The sequence below is a fragment of the Sminthopsis crassicaudata genome, chromosome 5 (assembly GCF_048593235.1).
Source record: "Sminthopsis crassicaudata isolate SCR6 chromosome 5, ASM4859323v1, whole genome shotgun sequence".
Classification (NCBI taxonomy): Eukaryota; Metazoa; Chordata; class Mammalia; order Dasyuromorphia; family Dasyuridae; genus Sminthopsis; species Sminthopsis crassicaudata.
This window is the reverse complement of record NC_133621.1, coordinates 63,946,860-63,974,820: the sequence shown is the minus strand read 5'-3', so window position 1 is coordinate 63,974,820 and position 27,961 is coordinate 63,946,860. Positions and strand designations below refer to the sequence as shown.

At 34.7% G+C, this 27,961-nt stretch overlaps 1 protein-coding gene across 2 annotated transcripts in view; it reads left to right on the top strand.

Moving 5' to 3' along the window:
* Positions 1-27,961, top strand: part of ODAD2 (outer dynein arm docking complex subunit 2) — a 218,145-nt gene that overhangs the window by 139,235 nt on the left and 50,949 nt on the right. For both annotated transcript variants that reach the window (XM_074267006.1, XM_074267007.1), the window contains 2 exons: positions 18,368-18,556; positions 20,671-20,892. In XM_074267006.1, coding sequence (XP_074123107.1) covers positions 18,368-18,556; positions 20,671-20,892 — 411 coding nt within the window. The remainder of the gene's footprint in view (positions 1-18,367; positions 18,557-20,670; positions 20,893-27,961) is intronic.

Here is a 27,961-nt window from a genome sequence, read left to right as displayed (position 1 = left end):
GAGATGCTCCAAATCATTATTGATCAGATGAATGCAAATTAAAACAACTCTGAGATATACTATACACCTATCAGATTGGTTAAGATAACAGGAAAAAATAATGATGAATATTGGAGGGGATGTGGGAAAATTGGGACACTGATACATTGTTGGTGGAATTGTGAACGAATACAACCATTCTGGAGAACACTTTGGAACTATGCTCAAAAAGTTATCAAACTGTGCATACTATTTGATCCAGCAGTGTTACTACTGGGCTTATATCCCAAAGAGATCTTAAAAAGAAGGGAAAGGGACCCACATGGGCAAAAATGTTTGTGGCAGCCCTTTTTGTAGTGGCAAGAAACTAAAAACTAAATGAATGCCCATCAATTGGAGAATGGTTGAATAAATTGTGGTGCTATGGAATACTATTGTTCTGTAAGAAATGACCAACAGAATGATTTCAGAGAGACCTGAAGAGACTTACATTGTTGTGATACAGAGCCACCTGCCAGTGGCTGCTGGAAGTCTAACTCAGACCTATAGAATGGATCTCTTCATGTGAGAGGATGATGATGATACAAGGAGACTGAGAGGCAGTTGCATTGTCTGATCTCTCCTCTTCTCTCTTATCTCTAATTTATTGCATTCCCAATCCCCAAGGAACATCTGCGAAGGCTGCTTTGCAACTCCTTCAAGTTTATCATTCACAGCTATGGTGGACCTCGGAGAATTGACCTGCCCCTTCACTTAGGCATGGTCCTTAACATTACGTAAACTGATGGTAAGTGAAATGAGCAGAACCAGGAGATCATTATACACAGCAACAACAAGACTATACGATGATCAATTCTGATGGACGTGGCTCTCTTCAACAATGAGATGATTCAAACCAGTTCCAATTGTTCAATAAAGAGAATCAGCTACACCCAGAGAAAGAATTGTGGGAAATGAGTGTGGACCACAACATAGCATTTCCACTCTTTCTGTTTTTGTTTGCTTGCATTTTTGTTTTTCTTCTCAGGTTTTTTCTTTTTTTCTATATCTGATTTTTTCTTGAGCAGTAAGATAACTATATAAATATTTATACATATATTGGATTTAACTTATACTTTAACATATTTAAAATGTATTGGACTACTTGCTATCTAGGGGGAGGGAATGGGGAAGGAGGGGAAGGAAAAGTTGGAACAGAAGTGTTTGCAAGGGTCAATATTGAAAAATCACATATGTTTTGTAAATAAGAAGCTATAATTATAAAATAAAACTATTTTCAAGATTCTGATAAATGAATCATTGTATAGTGGTCCTGTTGATTCTATCATTATGAAGTGAATACACAATAAATCTAATTCCATGGTAGTACAGAATATTTTGTCAGGGTTCCAGGGTTCTTGATATCCTCTTCAAATAATGAGGCATTGAGCATGTTATCAATTAAAAAAAATTCTTGAAATCCATCACCCTCTCTTTTGGGAAAAAGGCCAACTTCTTTAATATGACATTTCTTTTGTTATTTCTTTATTATGTGGAAAAGGATTTCCAAATCCTATGGATTAGTGGAATATTGAAAAAGGAATTTGAAGAAAAATTGGGGCAACTAGATAGAGCACTGGTCCTGGAGTCAGGAAGACTTGAATTCAAATCCGAAGTCAGACACTTTAACACTTCTTAGCTCAGTGACTCTGGGCAAATCATAACCTCAACTGCCAAAAAGAAAAAAAGAAAGTTATGGAATCCTTCTCTATTGTCAATGTTTGAATATAGACCAAATAGAATAGATGTATTCTTGCAAGGATGTAGATTTTATATAGAATATATCTAGAATATATCTTTATATTTAGAATAAAATTTAATTTTTTGTGATTAAAAAGATTTTTAATCGGTAGTTTCTTAGCTGAAGTCATGGCCCATGGCATGTTGCCTTGGCAAGTAAATAGCTTGTCTATTTATTGAGCTTTGAGTGGTTTAAAAATAAACTCCCAAACAGAAAGAATCATAGAATGTCAGAATGAGAAAGGATCCCAGACACTCTAACATACCTGACAGAGATCAAATGATCATTCAATTGAAGACATCTGGTGAAAAGAAACTGTGTTCAGAGACAGGCTGTTCTGTTTTGGGTCCTTGTCAATGTTATTAAATTTTTCTATACATTAAGCCCTAATCCGTGTCTTACCAACTTTCATCCATTGTTCCTAGGATTGTCCTCTTGCACTTACGCATGGATACCTGAATTTCTGTGTGTGTTCTTTAGATAAATATTTCTCTTCCTAGTTTAAAATGTACCAATTTACAGAAAGGGATGCAGTTGAAGTCTAACTAGTCATTTCCACCTCACTGAAAATTTATGAAATCCTTTCCTGAAAGCAGGTTTTTATAGAAGGTGAAAAACATGAAGACACCTGGCTGGAGTAGGCAGAGAGAGTCCCCTAACACAAGGAAAGGATTCAGAAAAGGGAATAGGCAGTTATTAATTCTTAGGAAGTTTTCTTTTTTATTGAAGTGAAATGTGCAACTTCTTTCTATTCATTACTCCTAATTTTCACCTCTTTGGCCAAGAAGAATAAATTGAATCCCCTTCCTAATTGACAACACTTTGTTCTAATGCTTCAAGAAAACTACCATGTTCCCTCTTAAGGGTGTTTTATGCTTATTTGCCAGTCCTTCAATTGATATTCATATGAAATGATTTTGGATCCCCTCTCCATTCTGATCACTCTTCTACTCTGGCTTGCTAGTAATCTTCCTAAAGTATGGCCTGTAAAACTGAAAATAATAATCTAAAGGATGATTACCAAAACTGAATACATAAGAATACCACATTCTTTGCTCTAGATGCTATACTTTTATTGATGCTATTTATTATGAGTGCATTAACTCTTGGCTATTGTATCATACCACTGACTCAAAGTGAGCTAAGGGCTCACTAAATCTCTTGTGCCTTCCACTTATGAATTGCTGTATAAGTAAACCTTTCTCCTCTTGTCTTTGTACAGCTAATTTTTGAGCCCAAACATAGGTATTTACATTTATTCTTAATAAATTTTATCTTTTTTATCTGTTTGAGGCATTCTGCTCTGTATAGATATTTTGGGGTTCATATGCTCATATCCAGTATGTTAACTATCTCTCCATCCATCTTTGTATCATCTGCAAATTTGGTAAGTATTCCATGTATATATCCAAGTCATTGATAAAAATGGTGGATAGCAAAGATCCAATAGCAGCTCCCTGTAGGATATTATGAGAGAGCTAGTTACCAGTAGGCTAACTCCTTTAATATTTTAGTGGATCTATGATATTAGTATCCTAGTGAATATACCAGGAGTGTAGTTTGCAGCTGATCTGTCTTCGCAGCCTGTACCATACTTGCCCATGTTCTTCTGTAAATCCACTACAGAGGGTATATTCAACATTCTAGGGGCCTTTCTGTGGAACACACATGGTAACTATCTATTATTCTTTGTTCTCACCATATCTTTTTCTATTTCAGCTCTCTGATAATATCTCTTTTTTCTTTCTTTCTTTTTTTTTTCCTGAGGCAGTTGGGGTTAAATGCTAGGAAATGCTAAATGTCTGAGGTCATATTTGAACGCAGGTCCTCCTGACTTCAGAGCTGATGTTCTATCCACTGCCCCACCTAGCTGCCCTGATAATATCCTATATACTGTTTCTTGAGTGTGAATATTTTTCCCTTTTAATTTGTTTTTATTCTTAATAATCACAAAACAAAGTGAATTTTTCCATCTGCACAGTAAACTGAAGATGAGGACTGTTTGGGAAATTGAGAATATCTATTACATAAAGCTTGTTTTTCTTATATATATATCATAAATTCAACTTGTAGTTTTCAAAGTTAAATGTGATTTTTTCTTAACTTCCTTCTACTCTTCAATGCAAACAGTTTTTGGTGATACATCACAACCTATTCATGTCATCACGTGTCTCTTCATTGTTCTTTGGATGCCCTGGAAATTTAATTCTTCATATATTACATTCTTCTATGACATATAGCCTATATAACATCACCAGAAGAATAATCATTTTAAGAAGCTGGGTCTTTGTCTCAAGAAGAAGCTTGATGTTAAAAATACTTTGGAACTTCCCCTAGGTAATCCAAACCCTTCTACTCTTTTTCAATCTGTGTCTTTTCCTTGACTTATGAGACTGATAAGTTATCCATCACATTTCATATCATATATTATAGGCATATCTCATCCTTTTAGTTTCTCCTGTTTGAACAGTTAGCCTGGATCTTTTGAAGTGATTATACAAAGTTCTGAGGTTTGTTTTAATCAGCATAATGTCATCTATAAACACGAATATCACTATCTTAGAAAATAAGCTTCTTGAGAGTACAAACTGTTTCATTTTTTGTTTCTCTATCCCTAGTACCTGATTCATAGTAATTGCTTAATATAGGTTTACTGATTAATCTCTTGATCTAGAAAAGATTCATTTTCCATTTGGACTCTGTTAAGGGTTCTCTTTGGCAACACCAAACACCTCTGACAAGCAAATGATCCTAGTTTTATTCCTCATTTGATGTTAATAACAACAGATCATTGAACAAAATCATGGATTGTTCATTCTTTCAAGGAATTAGGTATGATTATAACAAATTCATAAGGCATATCTTACTGAAAGGGAGAGTTTAAAGTGGTGCTTTGCTCTTTTGAATGAATTTTTTTTGGTAATAGTCAACAAACAATAAGAATAGTATAATCTCATATTCTTCAATTCATCCAATTAGGCAACTGTAAAGATTTGGTTTGTTCTTAAAATATTGTTTGCAAAGCTTGAATATTTCCTTCTCATACCTGCCTCAAGGATATTCTTGATATGTATGTAGGTAGTTCTCATAAAAATGTTTAGCAATTGAAAATTAATTATATAGATGAATAGTTATTGATATTTTCTTAGTTACTTTCTTTCAAAATCATGATAATCCCATGATTTTTCAAGTGTTTTATATCTTCCACTTATGCTGATAACTTGACTATTAATTTCTTAACATTCTCAAACTTCAGGCACTAGACTTCTATTGTATACCTGACTTATATAAATGTTCTTTGCATTTTGTTTTCTCTAGCAATATTTCTTGAATATGTGGCACATTGGAGATTATAATAGAGACAAAAAATGGTGGTTCCATTGTCTTTCATGGGGAAGAGAGTTTGTCATAGGAATCTTGACAAATATTTTTAGTTTTTCATCAGTTCATTGTCTTCCTGCTAGAATTATTCTTAAACATCCCCAGAATATTCTGATTTAGTTGGTTCATTTACCTAGGTTTCTGCCAATTGGTTTTTCTCTTCACTGCTTCTTACTGTTTTATGAGGGAATATTGCTTATAATCTTTCACTCTCCTCCTCTGTAAGATTTTTTTAAAAAAGAGTTTATATCCTAAACCAATGTTGCCCTTGGCTGCTAGATCTCTCCTCTTGGCCAGAAGATCAAGTGTTTTCTTGCTGAGGTGGTTTCTGGTTTCTTTTGGTTTCCTCATTGTGGCTATTGATTTAAATTGATTAAGCTTCTTTAGGAAATGTTGAGTCTTTGTTGATATTCTTTTATCCATTTCTCATTTTTGGCAACAAATTGTTTAGCTCATATTGGAGTTGCTTAAAATGTATGCCATATTATCTTTTTTATTTTTTCTAATTAATTATTGATTTTGATCTCCCTTTTGGTAACTTGGTAATCTGACAATATCCTAATTGGTGATTTGGAAATAAGTTCCACATTGGCAAACAATAAATTTTATTTTTTAAGATGTGGTTTTATGCTCAGTATATTCAGCATTTCAGTTCTCTTTTGAAGCAGTATCTATGCCAAATATGCCTTAAAAGTTATTAAATTGTGCATACCCTTTGACCCAATGATAACATACTGAGTCTATTCCCCAAAAAGATCAAAGAAAGAGAAAAAGAACATATGTGCAAATATATTTATAGCAGTTCTTTTAGTGTTTAAAAAATTCTAAATGAACAGTTATATACATTAATTGGAAAATGACTGAACAAGTTTTGATATATGAATGTGTAGAATTCTATTGTGTTAAAAAATGATGAATGGGATGATTTCAGAGAAACTTGAGAAGACTTGTATAAAATGATGCAGAGTGAAATAAGCAGAATTGGGAGAACACTTTATATAATAATAACGTTGAAAAGACAAAATAAGTTTCAAAGCATGAGCAACTCTAGTCAGCTCAGTGATCAACCACAATTTCAAAAGACCATGTAATGGACAAATGGACTCAGAGCACAGATACACATATACACATATATACACATAGAGACATACACACACATATACATATGTATATGTGGCCAATACTATAGAAGGTTTTATCAGAGATTCTGGTTTTCTTTCTCCCTCCATCCCTCATATTAAGGAGAGACAAAAAGAAGGTTGATTTTGATTGATTGAAAAACAAAAATTTATTTAAAAGAAGTATTTTTGACATATTAGCATGGGGCCTTTGCATAGTTTACAAGCCATTGGCTTTTCTTATTGACATCAGGGATAAGTAATCACTAATTTTTTCTCTGGTCGACCATTCACCCAATTGTGAGTCCATTTTTCAGCTATATGCCTCTATTTTCTCCTTAAAAGATACAAGGAGAGATTTTGTCAAAAGTCTTGCTAAATTCAAGGTATCTTTAGTTGCTTATTGCCTTCCTCTGATCTATTAGTGGAGTTAATCATGTCAAAAGAAAAACAGGAGAATTAGATTAGTTTAGCAGATCCTGTTCTTTAGGATCTCAGATTTACTTTTTAATAATAGCTTTCTATTCTCAAAATATATGCAAAGATAGTTTTCAGCATTCACTCTTGGCAAAATCTTTTGTTCCAAAATTTTCTCTCTCCCTTCTCTTCAACTCCCCTCCCTTAGATAGCAAGTAATCCAATATAGGTTTAAACATATGTAATTCTTCTAAACATGTTTCCACATTTATTATGCTGCACAAGAAAAATCTGATCAAAAAGGAAAAAAAAATGAGAAAGAAAATAAAAAGCAAGCAAACAGCAACAACAACAAAAAGAAAATATTATGCTATGATCCACATTCAGTTCCCATAGTCCTTTCTCTGGGTGCAGACCATCACAAATCTTTTGAAATTGGCCTGAATCACATCATTATTGAAAGTGCCCTGTTCATCACAGTTGATCATCACATAATCTTTTTGTTGCTGTGCACAATGTTCTCTTGGTTCTACTTAATTCATTTAACATCAGTTCATGTAAGTCACCCTAGGCCTTTCTGAAATCATTCTGCTGGGGATCTCAAATTTAGTGCTAGAAGGAAATTTACAGGTAATCTAGTCTAACCCTTCATAAAATTGAGACCCAGAGAGATTAAGTAATTAGCCTAAGGTTCCATATTTAGTTGGCAATAGAATGGGGATTCAAATCTAGATTCTCCAGATCTCAAGATCCTTTCATTCCTTCATTCTGCCTCCTAAGGGCAGATGAATTTAGGATAGATTTGGAAAGGGACAGAGACATAGAAAAATGACTTTTTTTCATCATTTTCTTTAGTTCATTTGTTAAATCTGAAGAGTTTATATGAAATTTCGATCTTTTATGCCAATTATTTATCATTGGTGATGGTTAAAAAGTTTATAATAATGGTTAAAAAAAAGATTTTAGGTTTATAAGAACCAAGGACCTATGGTACCAATATTTGTCAGGCATTAAACCAATTGGGCTATTTTCAATGAAAACATGTTAGTGCCGCATTTACTTTTGGTTCAGAAAATAAACTTTCAATATGCTTTTACTTTATAGCAGAAAAAAATGTGCATTTTAATTCTAATTTGAAGAACAAATTGACATACAAAGGAACTTTAATGAGTGGCCAGGGACATTTTTTGCACATTTTATTGCTATAACTAATCTTTAGCTGTAGGATAATGAGAATAAGAAAAATATACTTGGAAAAAGTAATACTCTGTATCATCAAGTGATTGCTTATATAGTGTTTTTAATACTTTTTCCTTTAAATAGTTATAGTTTCAAATGTTTTCTGTTCTTGGTCCATGTAATCTAATAGGACTGCATACTTTTTAAATCACCCTTTTTCTTTTTTAGCATCTGCCTTTGGAGGAAAATGGCATAAATAATCTTAAGGAATAAGTAGATTTGAGAATGGTAGAAAATAATTTTTCCATGGTGCGTGTGTGTGTGTGTGTGTGTGTGTATGTATTATATAATTGGAAAACTATTGCTTCTGAGTAATAATATTTTATATATTGTACCTCAAGACATCAAAATTTCTCTAGTTAATAGTCAATCTATAATCAGAAAATTATAGGAAAAACTATTTTTAACCAATTCTAAGCAACAATTGAGAGACAGGAGAGAGAGAGAGAGAGAGAGAGAGAGAGAGAGAGAGAGAGAGAGAGAGAGAGAGAGAACACACACTACAAAGAGGAATAAGCAGGAGAATGGGCATCAGTGCAGAAAGACTTAAATTTAAGTTCTATTATATATATATATATATATATATATATATATATATATATATATATATATATATATATATATATTAGATATATACTGGCTATATGACTCTGGAATTCCGATTATTCTCAGTGATTTAGGCAATTCTCTTAGACAGTCATAAAAAAGGTGTCAAACTTGCATTTTTAGAGGGCGTTTCCTTATGCAGATGTTTCCTATCAATGAATTTTCAGTTCTAGTTTCTATCACTATATTTTCTGATAAATATGTCATTTAATCAAGGCTAAAGACTTTCTGATATGCGAGGGAGCATTCCAGCCCAAATTTTTTATTATCAAAATATTGACTCTAAAGTGAGTACAGTACACAGTTCCAATCTGGAATAGGGATATGACAATTAGCTGGAAAAATGAGCCAGGCTAACAGTAAATCCAGAACCAAAAATAGTTCAAATTAACTTTATTTTTCTTTGACTTAATCTGATTAACTAACCAAAAAGTGCAGATTTGTAGAATAACTAACAACTCTTTTTTCTGCTATGCAGTTAATCAATAAGCATAATGCTATAGCTACTATGTTAAACATTGCAGATACAAGTGTAATAATAATAGCTAACATTTGTATACCGCTTACTGTGTGCCAGATACTGTATTAAGTGCTTTCTAATTTTTATCTCAGTTGATTCTTACAACAACCCTGAGAGGAAGGTACTGTGACTTTCTCCATTTTACTAATGTAAAAAGCGGGGCAAACAGTGACTTGTCCAAATGATGTGGCTAAGTGTCTGAAGCTGCATTTGACCTGAGATCTTCCTGACTGTGGGCTCAGTGTTCTAGCCACTGAGAGCCTGGTTTTTATGAGTGTGCACCTCATGCTGTGCCCTGTGGAATCCCCTATTTGGAGCATGCACAGTCTGTGCCTAGTTCCTGCCCACTTAGTGTGTGGTGTAGAGGGGCCTTTGGACAGACAAAAAGCACCAGCCAGCCAGAATATCATCTTTCTCTCTGTCTCTGTCTCTCTATCTCTCTGTCTCTGTCTCTGTTCCTCTTTCTTTCTCTTTCTGTCTCTCTGTCTCTTTCTGTCTGTGTATGTGTGTGTCTGTGTCTCTCCCTTTTCTCCTCCCCTTCCTTCTCTCTCCTCCTCTCCTTCTCTCTCCCCCTCTCCATCTTCTCTCTCTCTCTCTCTCTCTCTCTCTCTCTCTCTCTCTCTCTCTCTCTCTCTCTCTCTTCCTTCCCCCCTTTCTCTGTCCCTCTCTGTCTCTCTGTCTCTGTCTGTCTCTCCTGGTGATGTCTGAGGAAAGAATTGCTGTAAATCTCTTGGTAGAAAGAGTAGCAATGGCAAAAACAGTCTCCTATTCTCTACTCATCTCTCTATTCAAGCTGATGCATAGCCCTGGCCAGACTGTTTCTATTTCTTTGCCTTTTTCCATATGTTCTCTTCTTTTAGGTGAATTGGAAATGGAATGGATTTGGCTCATATCTTTCAAAATCTCCCAACATTTAGCCTAAGAGAGAAGAGGGATTCCAGTAGAGGCTTGTGAAAAGGATTGGTGTAGCTTCTGTGCTAAGTGGCTTAGTGAATTAATTGAGTTGGAATTTATAAATAATTGCTTTGTTAAGGGGAGGACCCAGTTGAGATCAAGTAATAAAATTCATAGTGGACTCAGTTACAGTACAGTTTCATGATGTTCTTTAACTCAATTCAACAACATTTGGATAGGAGTAAAGGGGAAATCTGTTGGTAGAAATTATGCTAGCTTATAGTTTGGCAAGGCATGATATGTGACAAGACAAGGGGACAAGGGATATGTATGCAGAAGATGAGGTAAAGTTGAATGGATTCACAAGGGAAAGAACTGAAGGATGGAGAGACTGAAGAGCACACTGAGAACAGAGAAAAGAGGTTGCAGTAATAAGGTCCAGGGAAATATGGAATGATAAATGATTAGGCTCATTCCACAGGACTAAAAGAATTTATTTTCACAGAATCAAGGGATTATAGATCTAAAAACTAAAAGGTATCTAGTTGGTAATCTAGTTCAACTCCCTGATTTAACAGATAAGGAAACTGAGACCCGGAGAAAGTAAATGATATGGTCACACAAGTAAGTCAATGGCAGATGAGGAGGGCTCTTGGAGCCCTCAAGGCCATTGCCTATACTGAATTTATGTTTACTTTAATTTAATAGAGAATTCCACAATGGATTTGTATTTTGATTTCTTGGAAGGACTGTTTTTGACACAATGTAAGAAACCTAGTTCAATAGTTGGGGAAAAGTTGTTTGTTATGCCATTGAGAACACAGTGATAATAGCTAGCTTTTAGGTTGCTCTTTACAGTGTACAACAATGTACACCCACAAAGGGTTAGAATACAAATTGCTGCAGAATTACCAGTCTACATTGGCCTATAAGTACATCTATGATTGAGTTATAAATCCAAACCTTATCCCCATCTTTTTGCATACATGCTCTCCTTTCATCTTCATCACTGCCTTACGTATTATAAGGCTAATAAGTGTCTGAGTGTACTACATTATAGGGTTTGAACCAATAGACCTCAAAATGACAAAGACAATTGCAATGAATTTAATAACCAAGTTGACTAGCTGTTTTGCCTTCAAAAGAAATTAAAAGGAAATATTTTAAATTACAAATCTTTTTTTAAATCACTCAAACATCATTAAATATAAGGACTAAATAATAAAGAAAAAATACCGTTGTCTAGTTTTCCCTTTTCTTTCTTAAACTCCTTTACTGTGTATACTGCATTTTAAAATGTGTTATTAGCAATGTAACTTTTTCAAGAGGGGCTATTTCTGTCTTATGGATCATGTGGTCTATACATGGCATAAGGGAATGCTTTTATATTTTATTTAGTTAAAAACAACAACAATAACAACAAACCTTGTCTTAAGACATGTTAGGTTTGCCTTATACATGTTTTTAAGGATTTATGAAGTATATATCACCTCATCAGACAACTGCCAGTTCTTTTTTGCTGGAGGCAACAGAAGGAATTCCATACCCATTAGTTTAATCTCACTGTGCCAAAACAGCTAGTTTTCTGTTTTATTCATTAATCTGTAAATATTGTTTTAATATTTTCCTATTAGTTAGGATTAAAATAAACATAGCTCTTTTGCCATTTCATTTCTTAAGCCTTATTAGTGTACTCTGAACCATGGTTAATTTGGTTTAATTTGAATTTTATACTTCTTCCCAGTTAGGATTTTATCCAGCTATTCAAACTGGGCTTCAGTTGTCCCATAAAGACCCTCATATTCATTTTATTAGTTACTGTACCCTGTTTACCTTCAAGAAAGTCACCGGCATCATTCAGCTTTGCCACTTTGTGGATGTTCCCCAAACTTGATTCCTGCCCCAGGAATGTGAGGATTCTAAAATTGTCCTTACACTAGGCAAGGTATACCGTAAGAGAGCCATATGTGGTTGTGCCATTACAAGGGAAAGACTAAAGTTGGGCAAAAACAGTATTGTACCCGCGGTGAAACTGGCAAAATGAAGTTTTCAAGATATGTGAGAAGGTGGAAAATGTGGTAAATTTGCCCAGGCCTTTTGCCTTAGTGAAAGACAGTCCTGGCAGACTGATTGCTTTTTCCATCCTCAAACCCACTCTCTCACTTTCCATAGAAATTATGTGAAGCAAGATGTGTTTTAAACATCCAAACCTGAAAAAAAAAAAACACATTTTTGAGGGGACGTCACTATTCCAGGTTTAGCATTTCACTGTCTTCCACTGATTTTAAACATTTGAAGACCTCAGTGAACTGTATCCATGATCTCATTGAGCTGCTGGCTCATACCACTCACCTTAGGAAGTCTTTGGATCCCAGGCAGATGCGATCACTTTTGTATGTTTCCCAAAATGGCTCTCGTTTTGTGGCATACCATCTCAACGGACTGCAGAGAAGAAAGAGAATTAGAAATGCAATTAGATCGCTTATGAGGTGTGACTGTAATGAGACTAATTTTTATGTGTGGCCTGTGGAGCCTGTCTCATTATTTTACAGTCACTCAACTTGTTATATGGTTGAAAAAATATGTTGCTTGTGAGTAATAACATTTTACCATTTATTCAAGAACAGTTTATTCTTAGGAAAAGATTGCTGTGTAATTTTGCCATTTGCCATGGGCTGTCGGATGATCTGACACACTGCATATACACCACTCAGAAGCTTTTTGCTTTTGGATTATTGTTTTTGAAAGTCATTTTAAATCTTGACAAAGGGATTTAAATACTGTTCTTTTGAATTTACATGGGTACAACCAAATTCTGTATTAGATCTTGAGTGAGCACCATCTATGATGGAAAATTGATTACATGTAAATCAGTTGAATGAGGAGCTGTTTCTAAAAAACCATAGTTGCTATTTTCTTATTTGATAACAAAGACTGCAATAGGGAGAACATCACATTGTGGCTACTGGTCAATCATGAGTCACTTCATGACTCCATTTGAAATATTCTTGGCAAAGCCACTGGAGTGATTTATCATTTCCTTCTCCAGTCCATTTTGCAGATGAGGAAAATGAGGCAAACAGGATTAAGTGACTTGCCCAGGATCACACAGTTAGGTATCTGAAGCTATATTTAAATTCAGTAAAATAAGTCTTCCTGATCCCAAGCCTGGTGCTCTATTTACTGTGCCACCTCGCTGACCCAGAGAATATAGTTATAATTTCACTGGTCCATATATGTATGTATATATATATATGTATATATATATATTTTTTTTTTCTGAGACAATTGAGGTTATTAAGTGACTTGCCCAGCGTCTCACAGCTAGGAAGTGTTAAGTGCCCAAGATCAGATTTGAACTCAGGTGCTCCTGACTTGTGTGCTGGTTTTCTATCCATTGCACTACTTATCTGCCCCCCATATTGTTAATAAATTCATAATCGTGAAATTATAGGAAGTAATATTATAGGGGAAAGATTTAACCAACTTCAAACAATCATTTAACCTTTCTTCAAAAGTTTAAGGTTTGATAAGTTGCCTCAACTATAAGAAATTTATTGATGTTTAAGAAGTAGGCAAGATGTCTAGATGAAGAACTTGCATATCAAATCTTCCTAATTCTCTCTGTCTCTGTATCTGTGTATGTGTGTCTTATTCTCTCTTTCCTTCTATTCTCCTCTTTCTCTTCCTCACCTTTCTCTGTGTGTCTCTGTCTTTGTCTGTCTCCCTCCCTCCTTTTATCTCTCTGTCTCTGTCTCATAAAAGAAAGTGGCCCATTGAGCATATCTAGAAATATAGAGTGTGGTTTTCTGCACCTATATTCTATTTCTCTACAAGGAAACAGATATTACTCTTGGTCCTTGGAAACCTCAGTTTTCTTTTTCATAAAAAGAAGGGGTTGGGGTTGTGGTGGGTTTAGACAATATAGCTTATGAGGTTCTTTCCACTGCTGATTATTGCATCCAATGACCAGCAACCTCAAATCTTTCAGTGTTGCTTTTCTATACATGATTATGTTCAGCAGGTAAATTGTCCTTGTTCTGCTTGCTTTCCTTTGTGTCAATTCCTTTAACTCTCCCTAAGTTTCTCTAAATTCTTGATTTTTGTCCTTCCATATGGAAGCAGAGTCTAAGTATTTATTTAATGGCTACTATATGTCAGGCATGTGTTAAGTTTTGTTCTCATTTTATCCTTGCATCAACTCTGGGAGATAGGTGCTATTATGACCTCCATTTTATAGATAAAATTTAAGGGAATTGCTCTGTCATATATGATTAGTCTCTGATGTTGGATTTGAACTTGGGTTTTGCTGATTCCAGACCCATTTACTATGTCCCATACCTAGCTTTGTCTATGGAACCAATAATATTCAATCACATTCATATACTGCCCCAGAATTTGTTTAGCTATTCTTCCTTTTTTAAAATGTTTATTTTATTTTCTTATTTGGTCATGAATTCTTCCCTTCAGGCAAAATATTCCACGTTCACCCAATTGGCTTATGTTGTCACTATTTACATTTAGATTATGTACCTATTTTGACTTTATCTTGGTATTTGGTACAAGGTGTTATTCTATATCTAGTTTCTGCCAAACTGCTTTTCAGTTTTTCCAGCAGTTTTTGAGAAATAGTAAGTTCTCCCAGTTCTTTCTCAGGAGTAGATAGCAGTTTTCACTACAAGTCTTTCAGAATTGTCTTATATCATTGTACTGCTGAGAATAGCTAGTTATTCACAGTTGATCATTGTGCAATATTGCTGTAACTGTATATAATTATCTCCTGACTCTGTTCACTTGACTTTGGATCAATTCATATAAGTTTTCCCATGCCTTTCTGAGAGCATCCTATTCATCATTTCTTAGAGCACAAGAGAATTTCATCATAGTCATATACTACAACTTGTACAGCCCTTCTCCAGTTGATGATATTTCTTCAATGTCCACTTTTTTGCTAACACATAAAGTGCTACTATACAAATTTTTATACATATACAACTTTTTCCATTTTTCCATTTTCTTTGATTTCTGTGGAAAGCAGACCTACTAGTGATATTGCTAGAGAGTATGTTCAGTTTTATAACAACTTGGGCATAGTTCTAAATTATTATTTTAATACATTTCATTTCTCTCTCTCCCTCTCTCTCTCTCTCCCTCTCCCTCCCTCCCTCCCTCCCTCCCTCTCCCTCCCTCTCTCCCTCCCTCCCTTCCTCTTTCTCTCTCTCTCTCTCTCTCTCTCTCTCTCTCTCTCTCTCTCTCTCTCTCTCTCTCTCTCTCTCTCTCTCTCTCTCTCTCCCTCCCTCCCTCCCTTTCTCTCTATGTCTCTTTCTCTCCCCCCCCCTTTCTGTGTATATATGTCTTTCTCTTTCTCTATGTCTCTGTCTCTCTAATAATTCCTCTCCTAGGGGAGGAAATATTAGCAAATTCAACTCTCTTATAAGCTTTTTTTGGTCTCTATCTACAATTAGCGCTTAATTTTTAAAAACAATTCTATGAAATTCCCAATCCCTCTAATTTTGTCCGCCTGCATTTTGGATTTCCTTCACAGGCTAATCGTACACTATTTCAAAGTCCGATTCTTTTTGTACAGCAAAACAACTGTTTGGACATGTATAAATATATTGTATTTAATTTATACTCTAACATATTTAACATGTATTGGTCAACCTGCCATCTGGGGTGGGGGGGAGGAAGGAGGGGAAAAATTAGAACAAAAGGTTTGGCAATTGTCAATGTTGTAAAATTACCCATGCATATATCTGGTAAATAAAAACTATTAAAATATAATAAAAAACAATTCTATGAACCATTATTATATATCTCTATATGTATATGTGGATACATGTATGAGTATAAATTATAGTCTATACATATGAATGTGGTTTATGTCTAAATGAAAGTTTCTTTTAAATTAAACGGATTCCCCAAATTCTTCTATACTTTAAGAGATCTGTGTGAGACTGATTTACAAGAAAAATCTAAATTTCTTCTTGTCCCTTTCCTATTTGAGGGCAACACATAGAAATGTAACAGAAAGTTCATTCACAGTAAATGTGACCTACATTACCAGATAGCATTAGTAGCTAGAGATCTTTCATTTTATAGACATTAATTCTGCTTTACTTGAAATAATGCTACTTTAAGTGCACTAAGTACTATTTTAAGTACTATTTAAGATATTTCTTCTGTCTTCCCTGTTCTTGTGATTGACTTCTTTAAGCTTCACTTGCAATGGGTTGGAGATTTTTTAGTGTTGGGGTAGCATTTATATTTATAGATGTACATGTAGACCTTTACATTTTCAAATGTTGACTTTTATAATTATAAATTATACACATTAAGTGTATATTCTTATACATTCTTATATATTGATAATTTGTGTTTTAAATTTTGTGGATACAAGTGCAACTCTCTGTCTATTTATCACTGACTCTTGATACTTGATTGACAATCTTCTTTACTTGTTAGATATTTCCTAGATCATATAACCTAGAAAAGAGGAAGCATGATACAGTGATGTTAATCACTGTCCCATAGAAATGGGGGTCATTAAACGGAAATAGATATCTCTGTGGCCCACAGATTGACTTTAAAAAGCATATCTTAACCTCATCTATGTTTATTGTTTTTATATTTATCTTGTTAAATATTTCCCAATGACATTTTTATCTGGTTTGGGCTATATTCAGCAGTGTTGCAACAGATCCTAGTGTTTGAAATTTCTATTAAAACTACATCTAGATAATATGGTCAAAGAATAGGAATTGACAATTTTCAGATGATGAAATTAAAACTATTTACACTCATATAAGAAAGAGTGTTCCAAATCACTATTGATCAGAGAAATGCAAATTAAGACAACTCTGAGATACCACTACATACCTGTCAGATTGGCTAAAATGACAGGAACAAATAATGATGAATGTTGGAGGGGCTGTGGGAAAACTGGGACACTGATGCATTGCTGGTGGAGTTGTGAAAGAATCCAGCCATTCTGGAGAGCAATCTGGAATTATGCCCCAAAAGTTATCAAAATGTGCATACCCTTTGATCCAGCAGTGCTACTCCTGGGCTTATATCCCAAGGAAATACTAAAGAAGGGAAAGGGACCTGTATGTGCCAAAATGTTTGTGGCAGCCCTTTTCATAGTGGCTAGAAACTGGAAAATGAACGAATGCCAATCAATTGGAGAATGGTTGGGTAAATTATGGTATATGAAGGTTATGGAATATTATTGCTCTGTAAGAAATGACCAACAGGAGGAATACAGAGAGGCTTGGAGAGACTTACATCAACTGATCCTGAGTGAAACGAGCAGAACCAGAAGATCATTATACACTTCAACAATGATACTGTACGAAGATGTATGCTGATGGAAGTGGATATCCTCAACATAAAGAAGAGCTAATCCAATTCCAATTGATCAATGATGGACAGAATCAGCTACACCCAGAAAAAGAACACTGGGAAATGAGTGTAAACTGTTAGCATTTTTTTGTTTTTCTCCCCAGGTTATTTTTACCTTCCGAATCCAATTCTTCCTTTGCAACAACAACAACAACAACAACAACAACAACAACAACAACAACAACAACAACAACAACAACAAAATTCGGTTCTGCACATATATATTGTACCTAGGATATACTATAACATAGTTAATATGTATGGGAATGCCTGCCATCTAGGGGAGGGGGTAGAAGGAAGTAGGGAAAAATTCAGAACAGAAGGGAGTACAAGGAATAATGTTGTAAAAAATGTTATAATTATAAAATAAAGAAAAATAAAAAAAAACTACATCTAGAATTGAAAAAACCTAGATTCAAGCTACTTCCTACACTATCTATGTGTAGAACTTTGAACAAGTCAGTCTCTTAGTGCCTCAGGCAATTCTTGGAGGACTGAATTCTTTGGGAAGGGGAAAGGATCTGAAAATCACAGATCTATAACTTCAGGGACATAATTCATAGTTGGTGTAATATGGCATTTCATGGTCTTTTTGATCACCCACAGTTTTGATTCTTTGGAGATTGTGGTATTCTGTGACTCATAATTATATATCATTACTGAGTATCAGTGTTAAAAAGATGGGGTTTTGTGGCAGGAAATTGTCATGAAATTTAAAAAAAAATGTTGAGGAAGACCTTCAATATGTTGGGCAGCTTCTTTGTATGGCATTTATGGGATGCCATGGACAGCCATCTTACAGAATGAGAAAGCCCAGATGATTCCAATCTGGTGGTGGGAGTTTCCATATTAATGAGATCTTAAAGGTATTGAAGTATAAGGATCTACTAATAACAACAACAATTATAGGAAAATAAAAGCCAATTGTCTCTTTCCCTAAACATTGCTCCAAAAGCACATATCTCTATTTAAAAAATGTTAATGTCATTGTAACCATAAACATTGATTTTCATTTTCATTTTCATTTAGGATGCTGGAGAAATGGTTCGTTCCTTTGTTGGTGGCCTGGAGCTCGTAGTCAATTTACTGAAATCAGAAAACAAGGAAGTCCTAGCAAGTGTATGTGCTGCGATCACCAATATAGCAAAGGACCAAGAAAATTTAGCAGTTATAACAGATCATGGTGTTGTTCCTTTGTTGTCCAAACTTGCAAATACAGTAAGTAATCCATTAATATACATAGTGTGGTCCTAATGGAGTCACATTGGGATATCCATTTACACAAATAATCCAGAGTGGTATTGTAAGTGGCAAGAAGTAGCACAGTGTTTGGCCACTGGACCTGAAGTCAGAAAGAGGCCAGGAGTTCAAATCTGGCCTCAGACACTTGTGAACTATGTGACTTTGGGCAAGTCAGTTATCTTCTGTTTACCTCAGTTTCCTCAACTGTAAAATGGAGATAATAAGAACACTTACCTCACAAGATATGGGGATCAAAAAATGCTATTTGTAAAATGCATAGAAGGTACTTAAATCTTGTTTCCTTCTTTCACTCTAAACTCTTATATCTGTAGAACATCTGAACAAAAACCCAACTAAACAACAATAATAACAAAAAACCCTCCTTTTGATTAATTTATCTAAAGCCACACCCAATAAATAATGGAATAAAAAGCTTATATGTATTTTATGATAACTAGCTGGTACATCAGTGGTGTAATGAATCAGGAAAATCTTAGTTCAAATCCTGCCTCAGACACTAGTTCTGGGACTATGGGTAAGTCCTATAATTGTTTTCAACCTGTTTTTCTCTACAAAATGATAATAACATTACCTCCCAACATTGTTGTGAGGCTCAAATGAGAGCAGATGAAAAGTGCTTTGCATGCTTTAAGGTGATTTATAAATTCTGGCTATCATCTTCATCATCATTATTGTCGCCATCATCCTCACCATCAGCTTCATCATCCCCAGCACTGTCCTAAGCATATAGTAAGCTCTTAAATGCTTTTTCATTCATTCATTTGTTCATTCAGTTTTTGCTAGAACAATACTAGAGAAACTAAATTTATCACCAGACGTAAATGTACTAGAAAACAATAAGAATACTTTTATTTGTCTGGGACACTTGTGAAAATTCAGAACTCTTTAGCTTTGCACTTACACTAACATGATTTAATTCATTGGGAAGTATTCAGATAGAATGGGAAGAGTGCAGACTTGGAGCTAAAAACATCTGGGTTCAGATGCTGACTGTACATGTAATCTAGGGAGAGTTGCTTAACTCTCCAAGTCTCAGGTCACCCAGTTTTTCTGATGACAAGGTCCTGATTAAATCTTTTAACCTCTCAATGCCCTAGGCAGCTATCTGCCCAAAGACATTAAATCCCTATCAATGGGAATTCTTCTTTATTACAGTCAAATCACTATTTCAGTGTCCTCCAGAAATGAGATGAATTATAAAATTCTAACCTGAACAAATGAAATTCACAAATAATACAAATATTAAATTTTAACAATAGCTTTAACACAGTGAATTAGCCATAAGCTAAGAAAATAAAGAGACCACAAGAAGAAAGAAAAAGGCAAGTAACAGGAATGTTGTCCTGAACCTGCCATTAACTCTAGGCAAATCCCTTACTTTCTGGGTTTTACCCCCTTAATTTCCTTATCTAAAAAATAAAAGGTTGGACTAAATGATCTCTAAACTGAGGCAATGTGGTAAGGTAGAAAGAACTGATTTTGGAAGTCAGAGATTCTGGGTTCAAAGCCTGCCCTTGATATCCACTCACTCCCTATGTGACCTTGAGTAACTCCAAGGAGAAAATATGTCCAAAGCATTTTATAAACCTTAAAGTGCTACCTAAATTTTAGCTACAATTATTTATTACTAATTTACCTGGGGGCTTCAGTTATCCAATCTGTAAAGTGATAAGATGCCTCCTGGGGTCCCTTCAGCTTCTAGTTCAATCATTCATTCAATCATTTCAGATCTGGTGGTATGTGATTCTATGAATAGTTTAAATATTAACATGCAATTAGACAATATTTATCTCAAATCCTGCATTATCCTTGATTATTTCTCCATGTTTCTCCTAAAGGATCTGTGGTTCAAATATTATTCCCCAAACCTCATTTTACAATTATTAATATTTGTAAATACAAATTTGTAAAATTTGTATTCCAATTTTTTAAAAAAGGTTTTTTAAAATAACGGTACCATAACTATGGACCATATAAGATATGTACCTCCAAGCACTCATAGCAATTAGAGCTGAATTTAGAATTTCCTAAAGCAGCACTGTTGTAACATGTTTATTATCCCTGTGCAGAATAATGATAAACTGAGACGGCATCTAGCCGAAGCTATCTCTCGTTGCTGTATGTGGGGCAGAAACAGAATCGCATTTGGAGAACATAAAGCTGTGGCACCTTTAGTTCGGTACCTCAAATCCAAAGACACCGATGTGCACCGAGCCACAGCACAAGCCCTGTACCAGCTCTCGGAAGATGCTAACAACTGTATCACCATGCATGAAAATGGAGCGGTCAAGGTAAGGAACAGAGTACCCAAGAGTCAGGCAAAAAGGGAACCAGCTTTGGGTGAAGCTAAATTTATCCTTAGAAATGTAATTTGAACATTGTGTTTTGTCCCCGCCTGGCTCACAGATGCAGATATGCATTACTTCACACAACAGATGTGTTACTGGAAAGTTGTCTGTAAATAGGATTTTTCTAAAATTAGTTGTGTTTTAAACACACTAGAGGGTCTGGCTTGCAAAATGCCCTAAAACGCCTTCCAAGGTGGATGCTTTTGTAGAGTGAGTAATCACCCTCTTAATTGTATTTGTTTAAATCAAGGTAAGCCTGTAAAATCTTAATGCATAAAGAACAAAAGGCACAGTAAATCTAGTTCATTCTTTATCTGCAAGTTACTATTTTAGCATTGAAATCCAGACTCATAGGAAAAGCCAGCAGGAAGTGGGAAACATTGGAATGACCATTGACTCTGAGTTCAAATGTTACCTTGAGTGCTTGGTTCCTCATCTGTCAAATGGTGGCCCACATGACCTCTGAAGTCTGTCCTTTCTAACTCTAGTTCTATTTTCAATGATTTGGCGCTCAAACTAAAAGAAGTGACATCATACATATATTGTATTTAACATATACTTTAACATATTTAACATGTATTAGTCTACCTGCCATCTGGGGGAAGGGGTTGTGGGGAAGAGAGGGAAAATGGAACAAAAGGTTTTACAATTGTAAATGCTGAATAATTACCCATACATATATCTTGAAAATAAAAAGTTATAATAATAATAAAAAAGAAGTGACATCAAGGTGATCTAATTTGGAAAATAAGGAGGATATGAGTAAATTAATCATTTACCAACAACTGGCAATTTAGTTAACTTCAAAATGTTTTTTAAAATGACTTCAAAATAAAAGTGAAATTGTCTATATTCCATTATTAAAAAGAACACAAAAACAGAAGTAGGATTTGTATTAATTTGAGGTTGTTTTAATTTTTTTTTTACTCATTAGAAGTCTTAATATCGTCTTTCTTAATTTTTAGCTTTCAATAAAGCTTTTCCTTGCATTTTGAGTAAGCCTAGTCAGCCAACTTGCAGACAGGGATGGTTACTGTTACTATATGTGGGCTCTGAGATTTTTATAAATCAGAGACCATCTAGAGCTATTGAATAGATGCTTTAATGGCTTGGAAAATGAAAAGTACCTTTATAGTGGCTGAATAGCTATTAAAAACTACACCATCTCTTGTACTGAGGGGGAAAAGAGGTTTTTTCTTTTCTCTTTGAAAGAACTCTTATAACTGATTTGGACTGACTTGTCTCCATATATAACAGAGACTCCTTTACAATCCAGGAGCATATGACAACACTATATATTTTTTTTATTTTTATACTGTAAGGTGACTAGGGACTTGATCATTAGCTGATAGTTATTCAAAGTCTTAATTGTGCTGGATATGAAGTCTACAGAAGGTATCAGGAAATCTTGTAATAAAAATGTTATTTTTAGAATGACTTTCTCCCACTGCCCCCTTTATGCTTAGGTACTATTCTAGTTTATATAGGAATGGGAGTATAGATTTTTTAAAAAATAAAGTACCTCATTTGCAATACAATATTCAAAGTTGTGTGATACTTTCCACAAGTCTATAGTTTGATAAAAATAATTTTTGTAGGTAAAAGCAAAAAAAGGAACAACCTGAATACAAAGTTTCAAAAAAAGCAAAAATAAGTTATTTTAACTGTGGCTTGATTTTTTTTAAAAATTCACCAAATTTGATAAAGAAATGAAATAATCAATTTTAAAATAGTAAGGGGTCACCAAAAATGGAAGCTTTTCTGTGACAAGAAAGTCTCTCTAGTAATTAAATGTAAAATGCCCCAGCCCATGATATAAAGTATACCATTGCTTTAAAAATTTGTTTTAAATAGCAAGAAGACTCAAAAATTAAATAGCTGTTAAATTCTGGAATTCAGTTTTTAGTTCCCTTGTAATAATTCTTAATTCTAAAATTTCATAATGTTGTAAATGCTGTGGCTCAGTTCATATGTATCCACTCTAGTCATCGCTCATTTATTTCTTCCAATACAGGGAAGGAGGGCATGAATAATCCAATTTAAACTATGTGAATACAAATGCATATGTATTCAACTTTGGAATCCACATTATTTGAAATTTCACATAGCATGTTCTCCCCATTCACAGATTTATGATTTGAAGCTTCTATCTATTACATAGCCAGCATCTATATAGTGCTTTGAGATTTACAAAATGTTTTCCATTCTTAATCAACCCTGTGGGGTAAGTGCTACATTATCCCCACTTTACAGATGAGGACACAAGATACAGTGAGGTCAAGAGACTTACCTAGGACCATGCAGCTAGTAAATATCTGAAACATGAATTGAAGTCAGATCTTCCTGACTTCAGGTCCAGTGCTCTATGAACTTGCTGCATTCCTTGTTCTCTGGGCAGTTCCAGGGCTTATACCCTGCCCTTTGCTATCATTCTGGACTGTGCAGTAGATCTCTCTGGGAATACTTAGTGTGGAGAATATTTACCTTCCACCTAGAGGACATGATAAAATACTCAAGTATTTCAAGAATTGCCATGTTCTGCTTGGGTCCAGAGGACAGAAATAGGAATGGAATTAGTAAAATAGGCAGTGGAATTTGCAAAAGGGTAGAGTTTGATTTCATGTAAAGAAAAACTTGAAAGTAATTATCATTGTCCAAAAGTGGAATGGGCTGCCTCAGAAGCTTCTGGATTCCCCCTCAGACCACTCATTGGGAATTTTGTAGAGAGGATTTTTATTTGGATATGGACTGCATTAGATAGTATCTGATCTCCTCCCCTCCTACCCTTGTAACTCTGATGCTCTATGAATGTTTTGAGTTCTTGAAAGTTGAATATTTAAACTTTTCTCAGAGATTGCCTTTCACTTCTGTGTATTTGCCTTCCTAATCTATTGTTCTCTCTTCTGTTTCTTTGGTGAAAATTTCCATTAGAGATTCAGGTTTTTCTATTTTGCCCATTATTTTTGCTGCGAAGGCCATAGATTCTGTTCTTATAATTCTTATTTCTCTTTCAAACTAGTAAGAAACTTAATGTCACCATTCCATGTTCCTTCTAAAATCTACAGAGTCCTCTGTCTCAATGGCTGAATCTTTTTCTCTTATCTTGAAATATTTATTCATAGATGCCTGAACTCATTTATTAGATCTGAAGGACATATTTTTTTCCCTGTAATTAATGCTTTCTCTGTTGATTTTTATTTGTACATTCAAGGTTTGGGTTTTTTTTTTCTTCCTGAAATCTTTGGTAATTTCAGTCTTTTTGTGATAGTGGTTTCTTTAGGAGGCAGATCTCAAAATGTCTCAGCTACTCCCCACTCTAGAAAATTCAAATAGAGTCATTCAGCATTCCCCTTGCTTTGCAAGTTTTACTTCATATTCCAATTTTTTCTCTCTCCCTTCCCTTCTCCCACCTCCCCTAGACAGCAAGTAATCCAATATAGGTTAAATATGTACACTTCTTCTAAACATATTTCCACATTTATCATGCTTAACAAGAAAAATCAGATCAAAAGGGGAAAAATTAGAAAGGAAAAAAAACAGGCAAATAAACAAATATTCAGTCTCCATAGTTCTCTCTTTCTGAATGTAGATGGCTCTTACCATCACAAGTTTATTGGGATTGCCTTGAATCACATCATTGTTGAAAAGGGTCAAGTCCATTCCAGTCAATATTCATTTTTGTCAGATTTTTAGTTTCATTTTTCTCCTCTTCCTCCCTTCCCTCTCCCCTCCCCAAGACAGCAAGCAATCTGATATAGGTTATATGTGTATAATCATTTAAAACACATTTCCATAACGCATCAGGAGTGGCAATATGTAACAGTTTTAGGAGAGCAATAGATTTGGGAGAAAGAATATTATAGGGGCAGCTACATGGCTCAGTAGATGGAGCACCAGTCCTAGAGTCAGGAGGATCTGAGTTCAAATATGGTGTCAGACAATTGACACTCACTGGCTTTGTGACTCTTAACTTAAGTCACTTAACCCATCCATCTTCCCCCCCAAAAAAGGCAAGAAAGAAAAATATTATAAAAATAGCATGATAAAATTTGATTACAGTTCAACCAACCTGAAAAAATCAAGTTAGTCATTTATCACAATACAAAAGGATGCTATTTTATTTATGTGAAAATAGTTTCACAGGCCCTAGCAATTACAATGCAGAATCATTAATGGATGAGCAGTTTGCATTTTGGAGTACAGAACTTTTGTCTCAGAGGAGCAGAGACAGGTTCTATGAGGTAAGGGAGAGAACCAGGGAGGAATTTGGTAGCTCAGAAGGAGGAATCAAGGAGGAGCCAGATGGAATCTCTGAGGACATCCCAAACCTGTTTAAAGTTATGCTAATCAGGATCTCAAAGGTTGTTTAAAGATGCTCTAAGGTTGAAGGGGTAGAGAATAAAGGATGATAAAAAGTTCCATTCTTACAGCACTTTATACCAAGTCTGGCACTTGGTTATGACTGAGATAATAGCCAGATGGGTTCCATCCTGATAAGGGAAGAGAGTAAGTGGGTTTCAAAGTTACATGAATCTTAGTCATGAGGGGTTGTTTTCCTTGTTGCTTTCCCTATCAAAGATAAATAAAACTTCAAGGAAAATTTTAATGTAGATAATTGAATATTTAAAGATGTTTTGACATGTACTATGCTCTCTGAAATGAGAGGTATTAACAACCCAACTCAACTCAAATAGTTTTCTATTTCCTTTATGTAATAATGAAATCAGATTTTCAAAATCAAAAATAAGATCATATCCTCGACAAAAGATGTTCCTTTTCCAAAATTTTGGTTAAAAAATCTTTCATTTCTTAAAATTTATTCTTTCAGAAATTGAGGGATGTATGATTACTACCTATGTATGTTTCTATGGGTCTATTCAGCATTTATAATATTTGAAACTAAACTGAAACTATTTAGAAAATTTATCTTTAAAAAGTTTAACTTTTTTCTGATAAAAACCCAAACAACCAATTAAGTAAGCATTTGCTTATGCTTACTTTGCATCTGGAACTTAGCTAAGCACTGGAAATACAAAGAAAAGGCACAGTCTCTATTCTGAAGGAGCTTACATTTGAATAGAGGAGAGAACATATATAAATCATAATATATAAAATAAATACAGGGTAAATGGGGGGTAACCTTAGAGGAAATAGCACCATAAAAAGCCTTAAAACTTAGGGAAATGGGAACTTAGAATATATATTTTTAAGTTTTATTTCTATAAAAATTATAAAATTTTGTAATAATTTGTCATATTGAAACTTTTGACCCCAGTTCTATGTGTACACAAAATTGTTTTCTTTCCATGTTTAATTTAAAGAATTCATTTTCTCAGAAACCCTACTTTACCAAATTTTGCAAATTGCATCTTACATTGAACTTCATTTTTAAAGTTATGTTTATATTTTTATCATCCAACTTTTACGAGGCCTTTTCATTTTTCTTCCTTCCCACCACCACCAGGTGGCACACATTCTATATACTGTACTGTCAATAGATGCCTATTAGTCACTTTTCAAATAGAAATATTTTCAGAGAAGTTAAATTGATAACACAGATTCCATCTTGAATTTTTTTGATCATCCCATTCATGCAAAAGAATTGGAGATATATAAAAAAGACAACTACAAATAAAGGAGCCCCCCATTCCAAGAAATCTAAAAACTCCCTACTTTAGACTGATACAAAGGACTCACGATGCTGGTAGTCAGTCAGATGAGGTTTGCTTCCCTAGATTGGAACATCCAGCTCCCATTGTCTACAGGAGAGTAAAATTCCATAGACTCTTAACAATTGTAGGGCATCAAAAACCATTTAATGGCCTGAGTGAACTAGTTGCCGGGAATTCAGTATGGCTTCATTTTCTCAAGATTGAGCCAAAATAACTGCTCAAAGGCTAGCAAAGTGTGCATACCTTTTGATTCAGCAGTGTCTCTACTGGGCTTGTATCTCAAAGTAATCATAAAGGAAGGAAAGAGACCCACATGTGCAAAAATGTTTGTGGCAAGAAACTGGAAACTGAGTGGATGCCCATCAGTTGGAGGATGGCTGAATAAGTTATGATATATGAATGTTATGTAATATTATTGTTCTGTAAGAATCAATCAGGAGGATGATTTCAGAGAGGCCTGGAGAGATGTACATGAACTGATGCTGAGTGAAGTGAGCAGAACCAGGAGATCATTATATATGGCAACAACAAGATTATATATGATGATCAGTTCTGATGGACATGGCTCTTTTTAATAATGAAATGATTCAGGTCAGTTCCAATGGTCTTGTGATGAAGAGAACCATCTAAACCCAGAGAGAACTGTGGGAACTGAATGTGAATCACAATATAGTATTTTCACTCTTTTTATTGTTGTTTGCCTATATATATATATATATATATAATTACTTGCCATCTAAAGGAAGGGGGTGAGGAGGGAGGAGGAAAAATTTTGAAATACAAGGTTTTATAAGGGTGAATGTTGAAAATTATCTATGCATATGTTTTTAAAATAAAAAAAACTTTAATAAAAAATTAGACCAGAATGATAGTCCAGAATGCCACTGAGACAAAGACACAATGCTGTCGTGTTCAAAGAACCCTTTGGTGAGATCAACCTAAAGCGAAAATTTGTCAGTGTTCAGAATATAGAGACTTGAATACCAAAAAAGGACCTTAGAGGTGATCTTGTCCAATACCCTCATTCTACAGAAGAAGAAATTGAAACCAAGAAAGTTTAAGGGCATTCTTCAGGGTCACATAGCCTACAAATGGATTTTGGCATTTGAACTCCTATCTTCCTGATTCTGAATTTAGTGCTCTATCCACTTGACCTTTTGAAATCCCCAAATCCAGTAACATTCACAGCTACAAATCCATAACAAAAATAGAAATTTTGCAGGGGCCTGTATTTTTCCTTCTCAATTAGATTCAGTCTTAGACAGAAGAGCACTTGGGCTTGCGGTATCTGGGATACTAATTGTGGCAGCCTTGTTTGTACCCTTCCTAGCACTGAGGAG